This window comes from Rhinatrema bivittatum, chromosome 3, assembly GCF_901001135.1.
Source record: "Rhinatrema bivittatum chromosome 3, aRhiBiv1.1, whole genome shotgun sequence".
Classification (NCBI taxonomy): Eukaryota; Metazoa; Chordata; class Amphibia; order Gymnophiona; family Rhinatrematidae; genus Rhinatrema; species Rhinatrema bivittatum.
In genome coordinates, this window is record NC_042617.1 from 528,824,209 (window position 1) to 528,849,386 (window position 25,178).

General features: G+C 41.7%; 1 protein-coding gene across 1 annotated transcript in view; it reads left to right on the forward strand.

Annotated features, from left to right (window-relative positions):
- Nucleotides 1–25,178, forward strand: part of LOC115088641 (DNA (cytosine-5)-methyltransferase 3A-like) — a 636,171-nt gene that overhangs the window by 470,263 nt on the left and 140,730 nt on the right. Inside the window, exon 6 of the mRNA XM_029596904.1 lies at nucleotides 17,528–17,674. Within this exon, the coding sequence (XP_029452764.1) occupies nucleotides 17,528–17,674 (147 nt within the window). The remainder of the gene's footprint in view (nucleotides 1–17,527; nucleotides 17,675–25,178) is intronic.

Below are 25,178 nucleotides of genomic sequence, written 5' to 3' on the forward strand. Positions count from 1 at the left end.
TTTATATCGATTGTAGTTGCTGAGAGAGAAAGCAGAACCAACCCCAGAGGCTATTTAAGTATGTTAATAACAAAAGGATGACAAGAGATGCTATAGGGCCCTTTGTGGATAAACTGGAAATAAATTACAGTATTAGAGACATGGACACAACCAAAATGCTAAATGATCATCTGTTTCAGAATTTACAAGGAAAAACCCACTTGATTAAGGTAATCCAACATGTATTCTAGAGCCAAACATTAGAAATAAGGTATTAATAACTCAAAAGTAGTTTAAAAAATAACTGAACAAGGCACAACACCAGATGAAATGTGTCTGTGAGTACTGTGAGAAAAGCATAAGTGGCACTGCAATCATGGTACTTAATTTTGCTAGTATCCATTAAAACAGGATCAGCTGGAGATATAGTCCCCAAATTCAGGATCCAAATTGGAATTAAATAACCATAGACCTGTTAGTTTAATATCAGTTATGCTGTTATAAAAGAGGAGATCTCAGTTGTGAGCATGGAAGTGATGGAGATGATGAACCAAACTCACTGTGCGCTCTGGCAGGGTAATTGTTTATATTCCTAGAATGTGAGCAGCAAACTTAATATGGCAAATATGATTAATAGATTTAATACGGTTTATCTGGATTTCATTAAATGTATTTTATTTGTTTATATTTAGCTCTTGCATCTTCCTTGGTAACTCAAAGTGGATTACATTCAAGTACAGTAGATATTTCTCTGTCACTAGAGAGCTTGCAGTCTAAGGGGGTCACTTTCTATGCCATGGTATTTTACCATGGGCCGCAGAAAAACACAGTGGGAAGCTTTCCCATGGTATTTTGCCCCTCCACAGTAAAATACCACACCAGCTTCCTCATGGTATTTTTTCCTTGCAGATGACACTGAATTGTCATATAAATAAATTGCAGGATTCATTGATTTGATTAAGAGCCATAGATGTCTTAGCCTTCTTTGTTAACAAATAGGCATGAATCAGCCATTCTGTGGGGGGTGACATCATCTGACGGCATTGACATGGACCCAGCTTTCAGAATTCAGTAAAAGCATACATTGCTTCATGAGCTCCTCAATCTTTCTTCATCTGAGATACCATACAAATATGTTCCCAATCTCTCTTAAGATTTATTTGGGCTGATCTTGGCCTCATTTTACTTCATTGCATCTTTTTTTTTTTTTTTTTGCGCATCTGCAGCCCCTAGACACAACTTTTCAATTGTAAAAAAAAACCAAAAACCAAACATAAAAAAAAGAAAATGAATAAGAAAATATGGAAATTCCCAAGGCCAAGAAGACTGCAATCAATAGTTTTTGTGGGTGCTGGATGTCCATTACAGATATACATTCCATTTGGTATTGCTGCCTGGGCCTGGATCATACTACATCCAACTGCAGCGTGGTAGGATGTCCCCAAAGGCAACCAAACTGTTCCTGGAAGACGGCCCTATAGAAGAAACCATTGGATAAGAGCCTGAAGCCATGGTGCAAGGTAGAGCTGCGGAGCCACTTCTCTTTGTAGAGCAAGAGGTCAACTGAATTTCAATGCAGGAATTCGAGATAGGATTCTGCTCCCCCTCTGTCCCACAATTCTGGGAAAGGTTTCCTCCATGGTGCTGTCTCCTAGATCCATCACAGGTCAGGGGTTGAGCACTGCACAGAAGATTAAGACACCAGCTGAGGTGTGAGGGACACCCCTTTGGGGCTGTCTCTCTTGGGCCAAAGAAGTTAAAGCAGAATCTTCCTCAATCCCAAGGTGGAAGGTTATCTCATTGGTGTAAATGCTGTCATCTTTAATGGCACAGAAGATTTTAGTGGTCATCTGTTCTTTCCAGATCTGGTGCAGACCAGGGCTCTGTCTATTTCATCAGTGAGGAACACTTCCTCGGCATGGCCTCCTAAGACTGCTTCCTTGACAGAGTGGAGTGCCTTGACACATAAGCACAAGGTCCTACTATGGCACAGAAAGAGGCTTCACCAGCGCCTCCAATTTCATGGATTAGAAGGGGAAGAAGTGGGGTTAGTTCATTCTGAGTTCCTGCCAGATGTTTCCCCCTTGGACCCACAAAGGTTCCCTCCTCTGTTATCTTTATCTTCATAAGAATGATGACTCCGTGTTCCTCAGTTGTCAGGAGAGTCAGAAGACTCCACAGGGAGACTTGCAGATCTCCTATCAGACTTGCCTCTTCTTGAAGATCTCTGCTACTCATATGTTGTGGATAAGCTGGTGAAGGCGCTGTCCATCAGTGTCAGGAAGGAGGAAGACTCAAGACTGGACATTGTCGGGCTTCTTAAGTTTCTTCAACCTCCAGCACACTTTGTGTCCATTCTAGTGTAGAACTCCTCAAGAATCTGCAAAGGAAGAGAAGATGTGGCAGACGCCAACATTATGCCTTCCGGTGGCATGAAAACTTAACCTAAAGTATAAGGTACAGGCTTCCCTAAGTTTTGGGGTAGTTCAGGTACTACTCTACTCAATGGTAGTAAAGGTGGCATTGGAGTGTGCAAAGTGCATTTGCGATTACTTTAACACACATCCTACAAAGGATCCAAAGATGTTGGATACGTTCTATGCTTGGATTGTGGCTTAGCAACTGTACATGATGCAGTATTTGCACAAATGTGTGCAAAAGCTGAAGCCTTTGATGGAACTGTCAGATCCAAGACAGATGGACTTCCATTAAGCAGTGGAAATATAGAGCAGGGGTAGGCAACTCCAATCCTGGAGTGCCACACTAATTTTCAGGATATCCACAATGAATACATATGGAATATATTTTCATACAATTGAGGCATTACATGCAGATATACTTTATACCTATTCATTGTGGATATCCAGAAACTAAAACCTTGTGGCACTCCAGGACTGGAGTTGCCTATCTCTGATATAGAGGAATGTGAGATGAATCAGATCTGCTCCACATACAAAACTTTTGACACTGCAGCTAGGGCTATGGTCACTTCCATAGAAGTTCAAAGGCTTACGTGGTTGCAATCAAGTGGCTTTCATGATGATGTGCATGACTGTCTATCGAATGTACTCTGTATAAGGGACTGTTTGTTTGGTCACAAGCTAGAGGCAGTGGCTCTAATTAAGGAGCATCCATCCACTTTGCAGTCATTACTGGTAGTGGCAGGGGACCAGCCAGCACCAGCCTGATGGTAGCACATCTAGAAATGTGTGTTCTTCCAAAGATGACCCTTTTGCTCTTTTCATCATCAGCAAGTTCCTCCCACTCTTCAGCAGCACTGCCCCCTAGAGGTTGGCAAAGGGAGAGAGAGATATGTCAGTCAAAGGACAAGCAGCAGTCCGTAATGCCCACCTCCCAACCTCTTCCGTCATTCCTTCTTTCCTTCCAGAATGGAACAGTATCACTAAGGACCAGTAGGTCCTAAAAATTGTGGTGTATGACTACTGCTTCTATTTCTGTCACCCTATGATCCAATGGATTTCAGTCATCAGCTTCAACCCCTCTCAATCTGCCCATCTGCAGCTGAAGGTAGCAGCGCTCTTTCAATAGAAGACAATAGAGCTTGTCCCTTTGCCAGACATTCTACTCCCAGTGTGTTTTAATCCCCAAGAAGTCAGGGGAGACTGAGGCCTATTCTAGACTTAAGGTGGTTGAACAAATTGTTGATTTGGGAGAGGTTTAGGATGAACTCTCCCCAGGTGATTCTTCCTTCAGTCAACTGGGGGATTGGATGTATGCTCCACATCTGAAAGAAGCTTATACCCACAACCCTATTCACCCTGCCCATCAGAAGTTGCTCAGGTTTGTAGTGAAGGATGTGTACTACCAGTACAAAGTGTTTCCTTTTGGCCTCTTGATAGTGTTGAAAGTGTTCATAAAATGCCTAGCTGTAGCAGCTGCACAGCTTCATCAACAGGGAGTCTGCATATTCCCATACCTGGACAATTGGTTGGTGACAGGTCCATCTCTGACAAGAGTTCTGGAGTCCCTTGAAAAAAACATCTGACTACTTCAGTCTCTAGGTTTCCTGGTTAACTTCTCTAAGTACATCTTGGTCCCATCTCAAAGAATTCAGTTCTTCAGAGCCTAAATAGACCAGCTTCAGGAGAAGGCTTTTCTTCCCCTCGAAAGAGCCACATTGCTGATGGGCCTGGTAAGATGTTTCCTACAGTAGGACTGAGCATTAATTAGCGAGGTCAGTGAGAGCATGCAGGTAAAATGCGAGTCTGCTAGAGAGTTGTTGTCCCCAGTGAAGAGACATATGCAGATCAACCTTCTAGAGCTTTGAGCCATCCATTAAACTCTAAGGACTATCTCTCACCTACTCTTGGGCAAGAGAATATTGATCCAGATAGGCAACTAGATGGCCATGTTCTGTGTTAACAAGCAGGAAGGCATAGATTTGCATGTCCTCTGCAATGAAGCCCACTAGATCTGGTCATGGGCCAGTCGTCACAATGTCCATCTCAAGGCAACACACCTTCCAGGAATCCAGAATTTAACGGTATATTTAAAACTTTTAAATAAGTAAATAAATAAGAACGCGGAAGACCATCTCAGCAGAGGGCTGCAATCACATGATTAGTCTTTGGATTAAAGGATTATGGATCATTTGTACAGTCACTGGGGAATGCCAGTGATCAGCCTATTCATCTTAGAGAATAACAACTGCTCCTTGCATTTAAGCAGCTACAGATCAAATCCAAATGTTTATGTGCTAGTCATCATTTCATCATCATTATTATTATCATCATCATCATCATCGTTTATTTATCACATTTCTTTCCAGCCAAGGAGTTCAAACCATAACCTGGAGTGCCAGTCTACTTTGTGCATACCCGCCAGTCCCTCTATCTGCCAGGTCTGTCCAGAGGGCTGTTCAGGACAATGCAAGGTTAATTCTTATAGCACCAGTCTGACCGCATCAGGTATGATATTCACAGTTTTGTCCATCTGTCATTTCAGTTCTCAATTCCATTAGGGAATGCTCTGACTCTCATCACAACAGGAGTGCAGCAGGCTCTGCCTTCCGAATCTGACATCACTGGATCTCACAGCATGTCCTCCTCCTCCTTAGGAAGGATGTTAAAAGCACAGTAGTCTTCTTCTTGTTCCTTCCTAAGGAGGTGGAGGACATGCTGATTTCAGCTAGAAAGTGTTCTACCAGAAGATCCTACAGTTTCTAGTGGAAGAGATTCTCGACTTGGTATGGATCCAGCCAGCTGGATGCCTTCTCATGTGGCACAAAATTCTTGCTTCAATATCTATTCTTCCTCTCATCCTCAGGATTTAGCACCTCTTCAGCTCAGTGCAGTTGTGGCATATCACTAGCAGGTGGGAGGGGCTCCCATCTCCCTCCATCCATTAGTATCAAAGTTCATGAAAGGACTGTGGTATTCCAAGCCTTTATTCAGTAAATCTACAGTGCCTTGGGATCTCAATGTAGTTCTTGTGCAACTCATCATATTTTGCTTCGAACATCTTGCGTCAGTGGATATAATTTATACCTGGAAAGTATTGTTTTTGAGTTGCTGTCACTTCAGCATGAAAAGTAAGTGAATTACAGGCTCTGGTTTCATATTCATCATACCTGCAGTTCTTCCACATTAGAATGGTTCTACGCACTCACCTTAAGCTCCTTCCAAAAGGGGTATCTGCATTTCACATTAACCCATCTATTGTGTTATCTGCTTTCTTTCCAAGACCAATGCACACAGAGGAGAATGGGTTCTTCACTTCTTGGATTGCAAGAGAGCCCTAGCATATTACTTAAGGACTCAACCTTACCTTCAAGTTTCTCAGCAGTTTGTGTCCTTTATTCCTGATAAACTGAGACAGGCAGCTGCCAAAAGAATTATCTCTAATTGGTTAGCAGACTTTACAAATTACAGACTTATTCAAGACTCATTAAGTGAGAGACATGGCAACTTCAGTGGCTCATCTCGGGCCACTGCAAAGCTGCTACTTGTTCGTCAATTCATACCTTTGTGTCACACTGTTGTCTGAATGACATATCCCAAAGAGAAATTAGCTTGGGAAAGGAAATTTTGTGCAGCCTGTTCACTCTCCACTGATGGGCTCCAGGTTGCCTGTTTCAGGAGTTGCTCCACTATGCAACCCTCATTTTAGGACTACCGTCGCATAATGGCTGACTCATATCTGCTCATCAACAGAGAAAGCAAGTTATATACTGTAAAAAGTTATATTCTTAATACCAGCCCGCTTCTCCAGAGAGTTGACTAAATATTAAGCTATAGAAGAGACTAAGGGGCTCACAAGGCAGCATGTACACATGGGAATTATTGAACATACCTAATAAAGCTTTTATTGAGCTCTGAGAGCTGCTTCCTTGTTGCTGCTGTCAGATGATGTCACCCCACTCTTTATGGCTGATTCATCATGCTATCTATAGAGAACCCTGTTTACAGGTAGGCAAACTTGCCAACTGGTCGAATTTAAAAGCCTTATGCATGCCAAAACCAGGAGATATGCGCGTGTCTCGGACCCGCACACCCCATGCAGATTTTAAAAGGCCCGCAACAATGCGCGTATCTCCCATTATGCGCATAAAACTTTTTTCTGAAAAAGGGGTGGAGCATGGGTGGGACATGAGCGGGCCAGGTCTGAAGCATGAATTCAGTGTAAGTATTTACGTGCACAGGCGCATGCTAGGCTCCCCTGCCACGTAACTTTACTTCTGCTATGGTGGGCATGTAAGTTGTGAAATTAAAAAAAAAAAAATAGGGTAGACAGTGGTGTTTTAAGGGTTGGGGCTAATAGGGTAAAAGGGAGGCGAGTTAGCTAGGGGGGCTTGGAAGTCTTCTCATTTACTGGGGCGAACTGAGAATGAACTGGAAAAAGAGGTAATTGAGTGAGGGCACAGATTTACTAAAATTCCCCCCACTTACGTGCTCGAGTTGGTATTTGCACATACATGCGCGTCAATATAAAGTCATGCACACATATGGCCGATTTTATAATGCGTGCGTATGTTATAAAATCGCCATGTCCATATGTGCGCCTGCGCATGGGTCTTTTTTAAATTCTTTATTTTCAAATTTTTTGATATTAACCCAAGATATACTATTGTACGGAAAAATAGTTGTTGGCTTCAAAACAATAAAATAATAAGAAATTTTTCAGCAACTTTACATTCATTATCTCAATGATTACCAACATCAAAATTATAAGAAAACTGGGGGAGGGAGCGGAAAGGAACATTTAATATAAGCAAATATCACAAACATGGAATTAGGTCGCTGCCCATTAGTGCTACAGCTATATTACTATTACATTGCTGAAACAGTAGTAGGAGTTTCCTGGGAGCATGACCGTAAAAAAGCCCTGAGCTGAACTGGTTCTTGGAAAACATAGAGAGCATTTCGATATTTAATACAACATTTTGAAGGATATTTTAACACAAAGCTAGCGCCCAGCTGTAAGACCTCAGGTCTCATTAAAAGAAACTCCTTACGCCTCAACTGGGATACTTTTATTACATCCGGATATATCCAGATTGGATAACCAAAAAAAGGTACCTGCCTATTTCTTAAGAAGAATCTCAATATATGATTCCTTTCAGAAAGAAAAGCAAATGAAATAAGCATAGGTTTCCTTTGAGTAATCTCTGAGTCCAGTGAGGATTCCAGGAAATGTAAGTCTAAGTTAACTATTTGAGGCCCAGCTGGTACTTGCTCTGTTGTTTGTTCTTTCTGCTGTAAGTAATAGGCTTTTACAATAGCTGGTGTCACAGATTCTGGGATCTTAAGAATCTGGTTTATATACATTTTGAACATGCCTTGGGGAGATGTTAATTGCTGTACAGAGAAATTGAGGACTCTTAAATTGTGAGCCCTCAATGCATTCTCAACTCCCTCTAGTCTTTTGCTGAATATTTTTTCAGACACTATTAAATTCTGTTGTATTTTTTCTGACAAAATAACTCTTTTTTCCAGATCTTCCACTTTTTTATTAAACGACATTACAAGATTATTATTAATCGTTTGTTCTCTAGTGTCTAAAGTTATTTGAGATAGAGTTTTAATTGATCTATTGATCTCAGAACTGACCAGATACCTTCTAAAGTGTCGGTGTTCGATGTTGAAATTCCAATCCCTGCAGTCATGGCTCTTAGATGGTTTTCTCCCTCCTCCATATTACCTTGTCCGCACACCACAGTACCTTGCAGGTTAGAGGTTTCTATACCCTGATGTATCCCTTCCAGTGGTCGCGACGTCGCTCCCTCCGAAGCTCTTCCCGGGCAAGCGTCTCCTCTCCGCGTTCCACCGGGGTCTCCCTCTCTGGCAGTGGCTCCCGCTCCACTCAGGCACACCGCCTGAGGAGCCTCCTTCACTGCCGAGCTGCCTGGTTCTGAGTCGATGTTGGTTGGAAGTGTGGGCCGTTTCGGCTCTCCGGGGCTCAGAGAGATGTCCGAGATCAGGGGTGAGGATGCGTGCTCCAGCGTCCATCTCCCTGCGACCTGGCTCACCGGCGTGGAGGCTGTAGTACCCACAAAAAAACCGTCGATTCAGGGCTGAGAGGACTCCTGTGGGGGTAAGTTCTCACTCATCCCTCTCAGTCTCCCCTTCCTTTTAGTATGGGGCATAATTTTGCAGCAAGAAATCACAAAGAAATCATCCTTTCACCTTTCACCAACGATCCTCGCAGTCCTATTAGGCAGCGGCCATCTTGCCCCCCTTTTAGTTTGTCCACACGTGGGTCTTAAAATTAACCTCTAAATGGACACAGAAATAGTAGGCAAGATTTAATACTGATCAGTGTAGGATAATGGAGTAGATTGTGTATTATGGTTAGGGTAGTATTTTGTAACATTAACCTGGAAAAAGTACTGGTTGTATTAGTTGATATTAAACTGGAAATGAGTAGGAAAAGTCAGCCATGATAGCCGAAGCTTGGCACAGGTTGACTTAAGTAGGAAGGGGAACGAGGTTGAATGTAAGCAAGGGACAAAAATGCAATTCCTCTATTTTATAAGGGCTTTACTGGGTCACATTTAGAATAGTTTTGGTCTCTCATTCACAAAAATTATATCAAAAGGGCCATTAAGCTAATATCATATGTGCTCGCATGAAAATTCGGTATATAAAAATTATTAAATAAATAAATCAATAAATCATAGTAACATAGTAGATGACAGCAGAATAAGACCAAATGACCTGACCAGTCTGCCCAGTTATTCTGTCTACACTTCCCAGTTGCTGGCTATACACTGTGGCCACCTGCAAGATATTTTTCCCTATCCAGGACAGTCTCTTTTTTTTCCTCATTTGTGCTCCTCCATCTAGGCTGGGGCGAGCATACAAAATTTCCAATTTAGTTTCCTCCAGTACCCAGTTTTTCCATGTCTAATCAGAAAGTTCCATAATAATCTAAATAACCAGCAAAGCTATCATGGCCATTACCTAAACATTCAACCTCCTAGGTTCCCTATGTATCTTGCCAGACTCAGGCTACTGTACATGAACACTTGCATTTCCACTGGGTCTTCTAGTTACTCCCACACTTGCAGCTTTCCAGACAGACCCAGTTGCTGGTTCGATTCTGTCATCAAAAAAAGGGAGAAGACAAGTGCTTACATATGCTGAAATACTGTACAAGATAGTTATATTTTCTAAGAAAAAAAGATGATTCAGAGCAGACTCAATTACATTACACAAGTATGTCAATTTGTCAAGAAGAATATTGTAGGTGATCTTTTTACTGCAGACGCCACAAACAAATCAAAGAGGCATTATCTAAGGTTAAGGGAAACTAGACATCAGCACCCTCACTGGAAGGGACTCGGTGTAGCAAGGGATGAAACACTGGATATTTTTGGCAATGGATACAGTCATAGTAATAGCACTCACTAGATTGAAAAGACAGCCAAAATGTATCAAATTAGTCTCATGAACAGGTATCACTTACAACTTTTTTGTTGTTATTTCTATATAATGTCACAAGAAAACTGGCCAAGTTTATGCAGGGTAAAAATGACTGGCAAGTATGATGGCGGAGTTAGACTTTAGGGAAAGTGCTGATCCAGAGACTTAAGATGACTGCTATATTAGTGGTCATGGATTTTTTTTTTTTTTTACTGTGCTACAGATGCTTTCTCTGGATTACCACATAGTTAGACAATTAGAAGGTTGGTCTGGATGGACCTCCGGTTTCCCTTCAAACTAACCAGCTATGCAATTATGTACTATACCCTAGTCACATCCGACCACATATTCAGTGCAAGAGAAATGCCATTCACTTTTCATACTAATAACCAAAGAAGTAAATGCATTTGGTAGATTACCATAACCCAATATGTAAATAAAGCAGAATTTTATATTATTATATTTTGAGTCTGCTACAACATTATTCTTCTTTATTAACAAAGGGATTTAAAGGAACTTGCCTATGCAATTGAGAAGCATTTGGTCAGTAATTTTGCACAGCACTATTCAAGAATATAAAAATTATTTTTAGCAAAATCTGTACAGCATCTACATGAAGTACTTTCCACCATTCATTACAAGAGATGGTCACTAGGGACAAATGGTTTCTGTCATGTTGTCGCATGTGGCATTAAACAGGGTTAACAATTATGTTTTTCCTGTTATTTTTGCAACACACATAAAAAACGGGGGTTCCGCGTGCGGCTGGGCCTTGCGCTCTGCATGCGTAACCCCAGGGCCGAAGAAAAGGGGTGGAGAGGGGGCGGGGAGGGGTGGAGCTGGGCCATTTGCTGCTGTGCCAGGGGATCGTGCGCCGGAAGCCTGCCGGCGCTCACAACTTATGCCAGATGAGGAGTTGGCATAAGTTCTAAAACAAAGGAAAAAAGAAAAAGGTAGGGCATTTTAAGGGGTCGGGGAGGAGAGGGGAAGAGGGAGAGAGGGTAGGTGGGGGGGGGGTAGGAAAGTTCCCTCCCAGTCCGCTCCTTAATTGGAGCGGACTGGGAGGGAACTGGGGGATCCCCGATCTCATCGCTGCACATAAATTGCATTTTTCAACCCCCCCTTGCATGCATGTCCATGTGCACACGCCGGGTAGCGCATGCACATGGATGCGCGCGCTTATGTTTTTCAAATCTACACCTTAGTGTGTAGCATGTGAATCTGAGAGTCAAGACTCATGGCTTTTAATTCCATGTCTACCACTGATCATTGAAGTGACCTCAGGACATTCACTGCACCTCAGTAACTCAGTGTGACTTAGTTTGCCAGATTGTGGTATTCCTGTGTATTCATTTTTATTTTAGTATATGTATGGTGCCCTTATCTTTCATGCCTCATGGGACAAAACTGACATATTTATATGTTAGACTGTACAGAAGTTAAAAAAAAAAAAGGAATAATTTGATCTCATTGAAAGTGAAACAAAAAAGAGAGTGTTTTAGTTTTCATCTGAAGGAAGATAAAGCAGAGATATTCTGAGTATCAGCAGGGAGACTGACTGTAGAGGAATGGTGCAAAAACAGAGAAGGCTTGGTTTGAAGGAGCCTGCCAGAACATCACAAAGTAAGGAGAATATGGTTGGGAGATGGTGTGAAATGAGGAATGATAAATAAGGAGGAGCAGAGAAATAAATAAATTTAAAAGTAGCAATAGTATTTGAAAAAGCCAGTGGAGAGCTTGAAGGATAGGGGTGGCACTGGAGATACATGGAGAAAAATAGAGACGAGCTGCTATATGTTATATAATATAGTGTAAAAGCATTGAAATCGGATATGGACTATACACCCCAGCAGTGGTTGTATTTTTTTTTGGTTCTCAATTTCCTCCTTTTTCTTTTGGACTTCCAGCTCAATTTGAACTGACCTCTGTTGGGCACCATGAGCCTTCATTTACAACTACCTGTGGATTTTTCCTCTCTTTTATATTCCCTCTGATATCCCAGTCATCAACAGGCCTCAAACGAGAGCCATGCACCAGGGCTCCTTCTGGAACCCTACAATCATGAGCCCTAACCTTGGCCACTAGGTGGCCCCATTACACAATGACTGGGATTCCCCTCACCCAGGAGCTGTGAGCACTGCCTTTAAAGCATCCCTGGCCCCTGCCAACCCAGGGAGCAGAAGACCTGATCCAGAACTCAAACCCAGGCCCTCCACATAGCAGTGCACAACACTGCTACTGAATCACCAGGCTGGCTGGAGTGATTGTATTCATGTGTCTGATGTACTGTAAGCTTGAAGCATACTGGGATCCTGTTTTGATGCAAGGCACAATGTAATGCAAACTATTATCATTATTCTATATAGCCAGGTTTATGCAGAAAAGTTTTACGCTAACATCAGTTTTCTAGTGGCTTTTTATATCCTATGTTGAATAGGTTAGCAAAATGAACTTTCCTTATAGAGTATATATACAAAATGCACATTCATAGTATCAGTGGTATCCCATGTAATGAAAGTTTGCCTCTTGGCAGGGGAGCAATTTTTAAACTGTCCATTTTGGGATAAAGTCCCATGGAATTTGCACTGCTTTTCAGAGAGAACATTTCTGTGTACTTTCACATTGAAACTTGCCACAGGAATAAAAGTACCTGTGGACTTTTGTAATTCCTTCTGTGCAGGTTCTTTTTCAATGGAAAAAATGCATGTAGAGTTGAAATTTCAGTTTTATGCACAATATCTTACTCCTCAGACCTGAACACACCGCTGGAACGCCACCTTTAAAGGTGACTAAAATGTGCATGTTATGAAACAAGATGCTTGCTTTTTAGCCATATTGAGGCAGGGTACATTTCAGACAATCAGTTTACACAGGTAAATTGCTATTTACCTGTGTAATTGGCTTTGAAAATGGTCTTCCCCAAGATTAGCATCCATTCAGAAACAGTGCGACATGCTTGCTGTCCTCTTTACATGCATTTGTGGAGAGCCATAGACTTTTCTGGAGTTCTCTTGTCACCATCTTGACATCTTTGAGGTGCTATACATCATGGAATTCATCTTTTGCTTAACTTTTAACAACCCTGACTTATTTTGATTGAGGTAAATCCATAGTTTCAATTTCCTCCTTATGTAGGACATGCCAGATATTGGCCTTTTTCACTTATATTTCTTCATTTGGAAATAATTCCTTAGAGTTCCATTTAGATGCACCCTTTCTCAGTGAGATTTCATGACAGCAAAGCAAGACCTGGTAGATTGGTAGCTGTTCTGCAAAGAGCTCCTAAGGGCTGCTACCTTCTCACTGACTTTGGTCATCTTTCTGTCCTGTACAGTCAGTTCATAACGTCCCCTGTGTCCAGTTCTGTGAAACCAGTTAAAAAGAACTTCTGAATCAACTATCCACACTGGGATTTTCACCAGGGTATGATTACTAGCATGTTTTTACAAAAGACGGTCATGATGATGAGTCCCTGATCCTTCTGCGTGACTGACTGGTGGACTGATATAGAACCTTTTCTCAGTTTGCTGTCCCTGATATCCTTTAATTCTGAAACCATATACTAAAGCTTGCTAAAGATAAAAGTTCAACAGAACTTTGCTTTCTCCACCGAAAGACCCATTCTGCCCATAAATCACTTTTGACAGCCTGCTTGTCCAGCATCTTTTTCCTAGGCCATAAGAAGGCATTGGATTCATCTACCGAAGTGAGGCGATACAGTATTCTAGAACACAAAATAGAATGTGATGATATAACTGAGAGGAAGTGGTTGCCAGAGGAAGCATGAGATAATATGAGAGCTTCTGTGATGAATCTACAGTATATAAAATAGTGATCCCTGCAGCTGGAGAAAGAAATAACATCATGTTGCTTTTGCTAATGTCAGTGGAGTGTTTATGGTTATGGTGGAATACACATGATAACTTGAAATATCAAAGCGATAAACACATCTGTAATAAGTTTATAGTGAGAGATGTGGTTGGTGCTGGATAGAAAAAAAATGTTCATGAACATGCCATTTAGCAATGGCATGCTGGACTAGTTTATTATTTACGTGAAAGTATAATTTAGGAATGTAATTCTTATGAACTCTACCCAACTGTAGATCCTTATAGTCAAAATGTTGATGTGGTCAAAGGAAGGTGAAATAAGCTTCTTTGGTTCCCTGTGTCCTGAAAAGTCAATGTCATTGTTGTGTTTCTTATGAGAGGAAGGGCTGGGGCAAGTGTGTTGGGGATGGATAGAGTTGTATTTTGGGGATAAAATGTGTTCTGTGTATCAGCATTGGGCATATTTTTATCGCAGCATCTTCTTATCTGTTCTTCCTCCTCATCCTCCCAGACGCATTACTAGAATCCATTTTTGGAAAGGGGGAGGGCACAGAATTCAAAGGCTGGGTGTTACCTGTCACCGTCCCACTTAAGGAAGACCAGCTGCCTTTAAGTGAAAAGAGAGAGGTGAGCCCGCTTCATACTCATCCCATTGCATTCTAGTACATGTGTTCCTGCAGAAGTGTAGAATGCACTGACACAGGAGACCAAGTCATGTTATTTTGTAAAAAGGACAATTTTAGGTTGCCCACGTGCTCCTGCTCTGTGACTTCTGATCATATCTGTCAAAATTATTAGTTAAAATGACTTTTGAAACTGAACTCATTGCCTATTGAAAATGGAATATGAAGTTCAGAATTTGTTCTTTCCTCTTTAATGCTACGGTAACATTTTCTAGGCTGTTGAAATTATCTCTGAAAATATACACCCTGAGCTTCAAATGCAGTATTCAACAAGAAGAAACGTAGTCTACAAAAAATGGGGTAATAATTCATAAACTAAGCAAATGTGAGATGGAAGTCAGAGAGCAGCCATGTATAAGGTTTTTACAAAGCAACTTTTATTGCAGAAAATCTTAAATAAGCACCAACATCCTCTGCACCTTATCACTAGGAATCTTGTGTACTTTCTAATCTACACCAGGACAATTCTGGTCATCCTGACTCTTTCAGCTACTTTCCTAGTGCATCATGGTCCTCTAATTGTGTTGGTGAATTAAGAAAATTGAGATACAAGTACTAGAATCCAATGGAATGGCAGTGAAACTACCAGGGACTGCACAGAACCGCCCTTTCGGTACATAGCCGTTGTCTGGGTACAGATAATAGGTTTGAGGTAATAGCGTATTGCAAGAGAGAAGGTAGAATGATGAACATCTTCTCTCCCATCGTGTAGTACGAAGGAAAAAATTAAGATGCCTATTGTGTAGCACTTCAACCCCTTTTCCTGTCATCTGCAGCAGTATGTCTACTGTAGGAAGTCTAAAGATAACAGTCAGATTTTTTAAACATAATATAATAAATATAAAAAGGTAAAAGCATGGTAAAAACTGTATTTCTTCAAAATTAAGCATTACTATATTTGGGTCAGTCACAGGGAAAACCCAGCAACAGATTATGTGGCCTCGCTCCCTTAGCAGCATCTACCAGAATTTCCAACCCAGCCAGAACTAAGTGAGGTTTCATGTCCAGTCCTGGCTTCTTAAATTATATTCACAGCACAATAAAAAGTCCTAAGGGAACCTACTTGTGTCAGCCAATTCACTCCAGGTCACTCGTCTTGTGTGCCTTTGGTCTCTTTTTGTTTGCTTGGGGGGGGGTGAGTAAGATTTTTTTTTATAAATTCATGCCTCACTATATTGTGGGACTTACTTTACGAATTCAGGTCTTCACATCTCAACATGCCTTGAGTTGTGAGTTTTAAAAAGCAAGAACAGAAGTAATGTAAGTGGCATAGATGTTCCAGAGCTGCCAACTTACTGCAAGGTATCGGGAACACTTTGAGCCAGTCCTGATTTGTATCCTGCCACTCCTAACCAGTGGTGTGTGTGTGACCTGTGGTCTTGCCTTTTACAACAGAGTATGCATGACTGCAGATACTACACTGCTGACAGATGGAAGCCAAGCTGAAGAGACAGGACTGGCTCAAAATGCCTTCAAGGGCTTGGACAGAGCTACCAATTCTGGTTATCCTGGATCTTCATTTGACAGATCTAGCTCATCAGTGTAACTGTCTCAAATGATTGTATTTGTCAGACCTATTTTGTCCTGTAGATTTTTTTTCTAACTGTCCCCTCTCACCACCTCTGATGCTTACATCACTGTTGAAGCCAAGTTCCTCTCATAGTCATGAGCTGGAAGAGAAGCCTCCCTTGAAAGCTGCTCTTTCAGGGCCTTTTCCTCTTCAGAACCTCATTGTTCTGCTCCTCCCTCTCAGAATCTGAATGGATCATCTCCTGTAATGCAACGAAGCCTGGCCAGTCTGAATGAGCCTCACTGAGTTGTCCTGTCCTGTGGCCCTCATTATTAGATTCTGTTATCCTTAAAAAGAATAACCATATCTTATTCTATACATGTAATACTGAATGCTTATCTCCACACAGTCATCAAATTGCATTTTAAGGTTGAAAATATAAAGGAATATGTACCGTTGAACCACAAACCATGATCCCTAGATGGGAACAAACTGTCAGATGCTGGTAATATTATTTAGTGTATGAAACCCAGCACAGTATATCAAAGAATTATGTCATCTGCTGTGCAACAGAGATTGTTCCTTTTGGATAATTTGATAGTTAAATTTGAAAATATGGTGGAAGTGCATTGATGATTCACTAATATTTATGATTATTGCATGCAATTTTTTAAATTTCACAAGTCAATATGCAGCACTGTTGATGTAACACACATAGGAAATATGTTTGAGATGGCTCCAGACCATCAGGATCAGGCTGAGCCAATCCTGGTTTTTCTCGATTGTACTTAAGGTGGTCTACTCTTGCTTTTCTTAGAAAAACAGGAACCTTTAAGTCCGGGAGATAAAGTAGAGCAAGACCAGCCTGGCCCTGCTAACCTGGAGCTATCTAGTAATGTGCTGAAATGTAATTTTTATTAGGAATAGGATGAGCTGTTTCTTGTGTTAATTCCATCCCTGTTCCATGCAAAGTTTGATGTATATCAAGACTGCAAATACTAGAAGCATTAGAATTAAAAAAAAAAAAAAAAAGCAAAAACTCCATCAGGACTGGCTCAGTCTAACGCTGATGATCTCCAGTCACATAACCAACTTGCAGCAAATGGAATTCAATCACATAGACATAGCACCAGTCCAGGTTTTTAATTTCCCTTTACACAGAAAAAGTTTTGTAGCCTTCTATTCCCACAGAAAAAAAAGCAAGCATATTAATCTCAGAAATTATCACACAGATCTAATAACAGGCCAGGATTGCACCAGCCTGTGTCTAATGACCTTGATCCCTAGGTCACGGTAAACAAGTCTCAGAACACTATGTGATGTGAGTATTAAAACAGAATTAGACCCCAAGGGCTTGATTCACTCAATGTCTTTTTCTCCCCCCCCCCCCTCCCCCATAGACACAGAATGGGTGAAAAGCCTTGGTGAATCAGGTTCTAAATCTCTCTGAGGAAAAATCGAGTTGGTAGACTGCTGTATTTCCGCAGATCCCTGCCTACCTCTCAACCCCCCCCCCCCCCCCCCCCGGTACGCCAACAAAACAAAAAAATGCAACGCCCAAAGAACTAGAAGAAAGACAGAAAGAGAGATTCCGTGCAGTTCCATGGTGTATTGATTGTCTTTCTAACTGCCTTTGAGCAGGGATGTCGAGGCCGGCTGCGCGGAGGGTTGGGCTGGGAAACCAGCCTGCGTCAGAGACCCCTGCAAAGACTGACCTTCCAGGCTGGGGACCCCTATTACGTCAGCAAGAGGAAGAGAGATGAGTGGCTGGCCAGATGGAAGAGGGAGGTAAGGACACAGATTCTGACTCGCACACAGGCTCACGACAAGAGGTCACTCAGTTTTGCAGGTTTCCATTTTTGGAGGAAATCTTTTTCCTTTTTCTTTTTTATACATGCCCAAGCCTGCTTTATCTGTGCAAGGAGAGGGAGGAACAGGAGGTTTAAAGAGAAGTGTATACTGCAGTTTTAAACAGCATGCTAAATAAAACACTGTACTGTTTGCATTCTGAGCAGTGGCAGCTGGTGAGGTATTTAACTAGGTAGGCAAGATCATAGATATGCTTTAATCCTTTTTCCCTGGATAGGATCATCTCTCACCTCCTACGTTCACAGTCTCAGTTTGGGTAGAGTTAGGGTAGCCTGGTAGCAGTCACCTCTTGACTTTGGTTAGGGTAGAAGGGCAGGAGCAGACGCATCAGGGTAGTGGTGGTCTTAGGGGCTCTTGTGTATGCTTGCCAAACTAGGATCAGCCTACTGAGAGAGCACATGACAGGCAGTGAATTAGGAAGCTCTGCAGTGAGATGAAAAGTTTTGCTCCAGGTTTCAGTCCAGGGCTTGACCACCCATGAGGTCTATGCAAGTAGTATGGCAGGCAGAAAGAGAACTGCTTCTCTGAAAATGGTGTATGGAGCATTCCTGCCAGCTGCTACTCCATTCTAGGGCCCGTGGTGTCCGATCGCAATGCACACAAGGCAGATAAGGAGCTACGCCATCTTGGAGCCCCCTCTGTTATGAGTCTGATGCTTCTTTACAAAATTCCCTTAGCAGGAAATGGAGAGTTCAATGCAGTAGCAGAGACTCTTAAAATTGAAGCAGTGGTAGTGATGAGGGAATGCGGTGACTCAACTCATCTGGGTAGCAAGCTGTGCTGATAGCTACTTCCAGGACTGGGTGTTTGTACACTGCCTCTTGGGTCCACTACTACATTCACTGACTGCACTGTTTACAGCTGAGTCAGCCTGCAGGAAGGAAATTCTGTTGTACCATTATGGTATAGCATTCAGACTCTTCCTTCCCAACAATAACAGGTCCCTATGCAAGATGATTTTATCATGATTTGTATAGTGCATACTAGATGTATGCTGCTGTGTACAGAAAAACATAACAGGAAGTCCCTACTCAGTAAGCTTATAGTCTAGGCGAGACAGACAGGTTGGTCCTTATCATCCCCTGAAGAAGTGACAGTCCTTCAGTCTCTCCATGCTTCCCGTCTCTTCTCTGTCCCTCCCCAATATCTTTTATTCATCCTTTCCTGTCTCCTACCCCTTCCTTTGTAATCCGTTCTATTTCTCCTTAACTCATTGTCCAGGGTTATACCCTTCCTAGAGATACTCCTCCTTAGAAACATGCCCCTCACCAAAATATGGGTCCTCCATTCCTACCATCACATCCCTTCTCAAGATATGAGCATCCACTCCCTAATTTCCTGGAAGCACACCTCTTCTCCATGGATAAGCCCCCCTGCCCCAACACCCTCATCCTTGGCAGTACAAGTTCCTCAATCAGTATAAGTCATTTACTGAGCACATACTTGGACACCTCTTCAAACACACAGGGTCGGGAGCTGCTGCTGCCTCCTCCTCTTCCCTTCCAGAAGGGATCAGCACCTCTAGTGACTGCCTCATCACTCCCATGGGGAAGGTGATCTGCAAACCTGAGAATTGTTGCTTTCTCTTTATTTCTGCATGAGACTGGATGCCAATGCTGTTTCTCTATTCTGGTGTAGAGGCTGTGTACCACTGCCTCCCCTTTATTCCCAAGTAGGCCAGGAGCTGCTTCTTCCCTCTTGGCCCTGACAATCCCTGCTATCTGCCCCCTAGCTGATGGCTAGGTGTAGGCCCTCTTTATCTTCAGGATAGCACATGCGTGTATGCTGTAGGTAGGGACCTTCTTTTTCAGTTTTTATTTTTTTAACTTTTTCACAGGAATTTATCAAGAACAAAAACAGGAGAAAATCAGTGGAAAAAATGTGACTAATTTTTCTCGGTAAATATCTTAGTTTATTTTGGCAGACAGAAGCCAGAACAATAAAACAATATTGAGCAGATTATCCCACTCAGCAGCATCCCTACCTCTACTCCTGTCCCCTGCCTAGCATGTCCCTATCTCTCCCCATGCCCCTGAGAATCTCCCTCTCCCCACTGCCTTGCAACAGCATTCATCCTTACTAGTGATTGCTCCGGGTTTCTCTGCTCTCCTTCAGTAGCATGCTTACTGAGGCTCCTGCTCTTTTTACTTCTGCTTTTGTGCAGGGACAGGGAACCTGCCCTGAAGTGCTTCTGGTGGGCATGGCCTGTTTCAAATGCTGCATTGGCAGCACCAAGCAGCAGGCACCTTGCTGCCTTGGGGGAAGGGAGAAGCAGGTCTTTGAAATGCCATTATCAGTAACACTGGTGGATGAGCGCTGTCATTGGTGGAGGGAGGGACTTGAAACGTTGCAGGTGCTTTGGCCCATACTGGCTTCCAGCAGTTGCTAGAGGCCTTGAGACTGCAGCTCTGGAGCTGCTCTTTAATCAACCTAAAATTAGGGTTAAAATCAGTTTAAACAGATGGTCACTTTTGGAAAAATCTGTGAATTTATGGGTGAAAATCAGTGTAAACTGAAAACGAAGGACCCTAGCTATAGGGCAGACTTGCTGGCTCTGGGCAATTTAGTTTGAAGGTTTTCAATAACACATCTATGTGCAATCATCAGGGAGACAAAGTCAAATAACAACTAAAAACAGTTACCCTATGGACACCTAGTAAGTAGTACAATGCTTTTAAAGACAGCAAGCAGCTTTTTGGCTACAGAAAAGGGTAACTGTTAAAAGATCTTGAAAATGTGTATTGATTAGCAGATCAATCACCACCAGTTCCCAGAGGTACCAACTAAGTGGATGCTATCCAGTACACTTTGACTATTTTTATATAGCAACATTGTAGAAGACGGTAATTAAAGCTCAATTAGCCTATCCAGTCAACCCATTTATTATGGACCACACTGCTTGTTATGAATATATCTTAGCTGCCAGCTGTAGAAGCTTGATTGCTTTCAGGATATCGCTTCTTAGAGCCCCACTTCTATGCTCTTTGGGATTTGTAGTCTTCTCATCGGTATTGACAAAAGCAGGAGACATGCCAAAATAATTTAGCAATGAGAATTATAAAAAAAAAAAATCGGATTGATCAAATGGCTTGAAATTAGTTGGAAGTATAGCATTAGTTTCATCAAAGAACCTGAAAGAAATCAGCAATAACAATGCAGGTGATGCTTGTTTAATCTGAAAACTTGAGTTTAATTTTCCAGTCAGCTTTTCAAGGTTGCAGCACAGGTTGCTCAGAGCTCACAGTCTGTTTGATTTCTTTCTTTAAGAGCATCATTTAACAAGCCAATCCATTTAACAAATCCTTAATAAATCTGTATTCAGACTGAGAATAGCAAAGGTTACAGGGCCGCTCTGTTCTCTCACTGCCCTCTTCGATCCTTGTAAATCTAGACTCTGAGCAAGGGTCACCCAATACTTTCTCTTTCCCTGGAGTCAGTTTCTGTCTGCCACATCCTAGAGTCCCTGGGCGCTGCTTCACAAATCAAAATGTCATCGGACATCCCTCACCCAGCAGTGAGAACAGAAGAAAACAGCCAGGGATTGACTGCTCCTGTTGATAAGAGCCTCCTGCTCACTGTAAGCATCGTCCTAACAGCAGCTTCCAGGAGCAAGGGATAATTTTCAGATTCAGATAATTTTAGCGGCATGACAATTCTACATGTGTTGCCAAAGTAATATACTGCTTTTTTTAAAAATAAATCTCAGTGCTGGGATTTACTGGAGGCTGGAAGAGCGGGGGAGTTCCTGTTTGGAATTTAGAATTACAAATTGTGTGAGTAGAATTAGTGATATTACTATACTACATTTCATCTGTAACTTCCTGGGAAATGCATTTACAGTGATTGTTCTTCATAGCAAGCTTCAGTTATAGCAGTCCTTAGCTTCCATATTAATCACAAGAAAAATATTTTCCTATTTTCAGAGCTGTTTTTTGAAAATTATTATAAGAACAGATAAGGGAGGCACTTTGAGGAAAGAGCAGGAGGAGGAAGCAGAGTGTATGCATTGTACTACATCATAATTAGGAAACACAGTTGGCCCATGTAGAAGAGGCATAGTATGGGGAAATCACTACTTTCTCAATGTGAAACATAAATTTATATGGTAATTAGTATTACCGTTTCAGATTCCAAGCTTGTTTTCCTTTTGGCAAGAAGCGTGGAAGATTTCTTAATAATGCAACTAGCAAATTTGTTTTAGCCTGTTTTCCTACAGGGAAACTAGCCTTATAAAACCATGATGTCTTAGAGTGTCCTCCCTTCCCCAAATGTTTGTTTATACAATTTAATTTAGATTTCAACCACAAATAGTAGATCACTCTGTGATCCTTGGATCACAATTTTTACATGCTTGTACATGTTTTTAACATGCTAAATTCTAGCCAGATAACTTTTTATACAGCTAAAATTTGGCCAGATAAATCAGGGGCATTTTGGGGACATAACTGGGTGGAGCTGAGTTAGCTGGATAACTCGGATATTCAGAATTAACTGAATAAGTTATACAGTTAAGTCTGGTCATCCCTTAGACCTGACCGAAAGTTAGCTGGATAAACGTTAGGATAGCTGGATATATTCAGCAGTGTTTTTATGTTACAGAATATATATGGGCTAAGTTAGCCAGATAGGTTTATCTGGCTACCTTGCCGAGCCACATAGTGGCTGGATATGGACCTCCCTGTTTCCAAGAGTCACATGATACTCTGAGGAGATAGTGTGTCAGCTCAGCTCCAGTCTGATCCCGTTTTAATATTTGTTTCTTTTATTTAATACTGGCTGAAAGTTGAGATTACCATGCTGAAAGAATTCCCCAAATGTTCTATTCCCCAGATGTGGTCAGGCAAAGTTGTTAAATTATAGGAATCTACAGATAAAAAAGCTACCGATAAACAGATCTGAGTGGAGATTCTTCTTCGGAGGAAGAGGACTTTGCCTGTTTCACTGCCTGAAACTGCAGATCTACTTAAATGGTATCTGGATCAGTTTTCTAATAAGATTACTAGAAGTATCAACTCCCAATTAATCATGCAACTAGTGGCATCAATTTGCAATCAAGAAGAAAAACTTACCTCATTGGATCTGAAAACTTGCAAGCTTGAGAGTACTCTGACATCTTATGGGAGTAAAATAGATGTTTTAGAGCAGAAAGTTAAGGCTGTGGAAGACAAGCAGGATGACGTCCCTGCTTTGGAAAATCAAAGCCATCATAACCATATGCAGATAATAGGCCGCTTGGAATGATCTGAGGGGTGTGACACAATTGGATTTGTGTCAACATGGCTGTCTGATCTTCTAGGCCTTGAGGTCCATGACAGCACAAAGTTCTTGCTCCTATGCCAGATAAAAATGGGAGGCCAAGGGTGCTAATGGTTCACTTGCATTTCTTCACTGATAGCGCATCATGGCTGCTGCTTGAATGAAAAAGACTTGACTTACTAAAGAAAGAATTTTCATCATTCAGGAATTTTCATTACTTGTATAGAGTTAGTGTCAAAGTTTTTTGGAAGTCAAATGCCAATTTAGGCAGTGGGGAATTGCATATTCAATGGTGTATCTGGCCAGGTTAAGAATTTTTTTAATTTACTTATTTATTTCCAAACATTTGATATTCCTGCTTTCATCGGGCTGGATTTAAAGTGAATTACAATAAATTAGAATAGTTTTAACAGGTCAATAACAGAGCATACATTCGAGCATGACCAACAGTACAGAATAATTAATTTAACTTGGCAAAAATTATAAATCGAGCTTTGACAGACAGAACCAGAACTAATATAATTTACCATATAGTGCAGGCCAAAAATAGAAACAGACCAACATAGCACTATAGACCTCCAGCCGAGCGATGAGGGCAATGGCACATAGTTAAGTAAAAAAGCAGACTGATTGCAGTATGTACAAGTGGCCCGGAAATACAGTTCTATATCAGATTCTAACAGCTTTAGTTGCCCTACATGGTATGTTCATGGTGGTGGGTTTAGGTCAGTTTATCAAGCAAACTGGGAGAAGGCCTGGTCAAATAGCCATGCCTGTGCTTTCTTACTGAAAGTGAGGTAGCATAATTCAAGTCAGATGGGAAGCATAACCATGCTCCAGAGTATGGGGGCAAAACAGCAGAAGGCCTTCTTTCTCGTGTAGGTTAGTTTTGTGAATCTCAGAGAAGGAGAGGCAAGAAGGGTCTTCTGTCAGGACCGGAGCTTTCTTGCTGGGATGTAGGGAGTAAGAAGAGGCAAGCAATAACTCTGGGATCTGTTTTTACATAAATTTGTGGGTGAAACAGGATTTTGAATTTTACCCTGGATTTCATAGGAAGCCAGAGAGGATTGTAAAGGATGAGTATAATGTGGTTTGAAGATTTGGCACCTACCAGGAGTCTGGCTGCTGTGCTTTGTATGAGTTGCAACCATTTCAAATGTATCTTGTAGATCCTATTTAATAGGGAGTTGCAAAGTCTAAGCAACTAATGATCAGAGGGTGAATGACAGAGGCCAGAATATGCTGATCAAAGCAATTGCATGGTTGCCGGATATGGTGGAGATGCATGAAGCAAGCTCTAACAACTTTGATGATGTAAAGGGTCATTGATAGATTAAGTTCCAGTTGGACCCCTAGGCTATGAACTGTTTCTTTGGAATGGAGAAGAGTTCCTGGAAGGGAAGGTAGAACAAGTAGAGGGTGGCCAATTCGCTCAACCAGAGGAGTTCTGATTTGTCAAGGTTAAGTTTAAGTTTATGACTAGAAAGCCATTATGCTATTGCCGAGAGCCAATTGTTGAGCTTGAACATAGGGGTAGCTTGGTTGGATCCTATGTTGATGATAAATTGGATTTCATCAGCGTACAAGTGGCATTTTATGTTGAAGCTTTGAATCAGGTTGCAAATTAGATGAACATAGATATTAAAAAGAATCTGGGAAAGAACAGAGCCTTGTGGCCCACCACTAGTGAGAATCTTGGAAGCAGAAGATTTGTATGCCCAAAAACAGCTTGAGTTCTGTTTGACAGAAAAGATTTGAAACATCTGAGGACGGTGCCTGCAATGCCAATGTTTCCCAGGTGCTGGATCAGAAGATTGTGATCAACTGTATCGAAGGCCATGGATATATCGAGTAAGATAAGATTGAGTTGCCCCCATGGTCTGCGTTAAGGTGAATCCCATTTGTGATGTCTAAGAGGACAGACCTGACCTGAAGCCCAATTGGTGAGAATGTAGTATGTTGCTCTCTTCAGGGAAGTCAAGTAGTTGATGATAGACCACTTTTTCTACTAGTTTTGACAAGAAGGGGAGGCTGGAAACTGGACAATAATAATCCAGGATGTTGGGGTCAGAGGTTGTTTTTTTCAGGATAGTTTGGCATACCACCTCTATCGGTGTGTTAGGTAGGATTCCGTATGATAATATTCTATTAATTATATCAGAAAGCC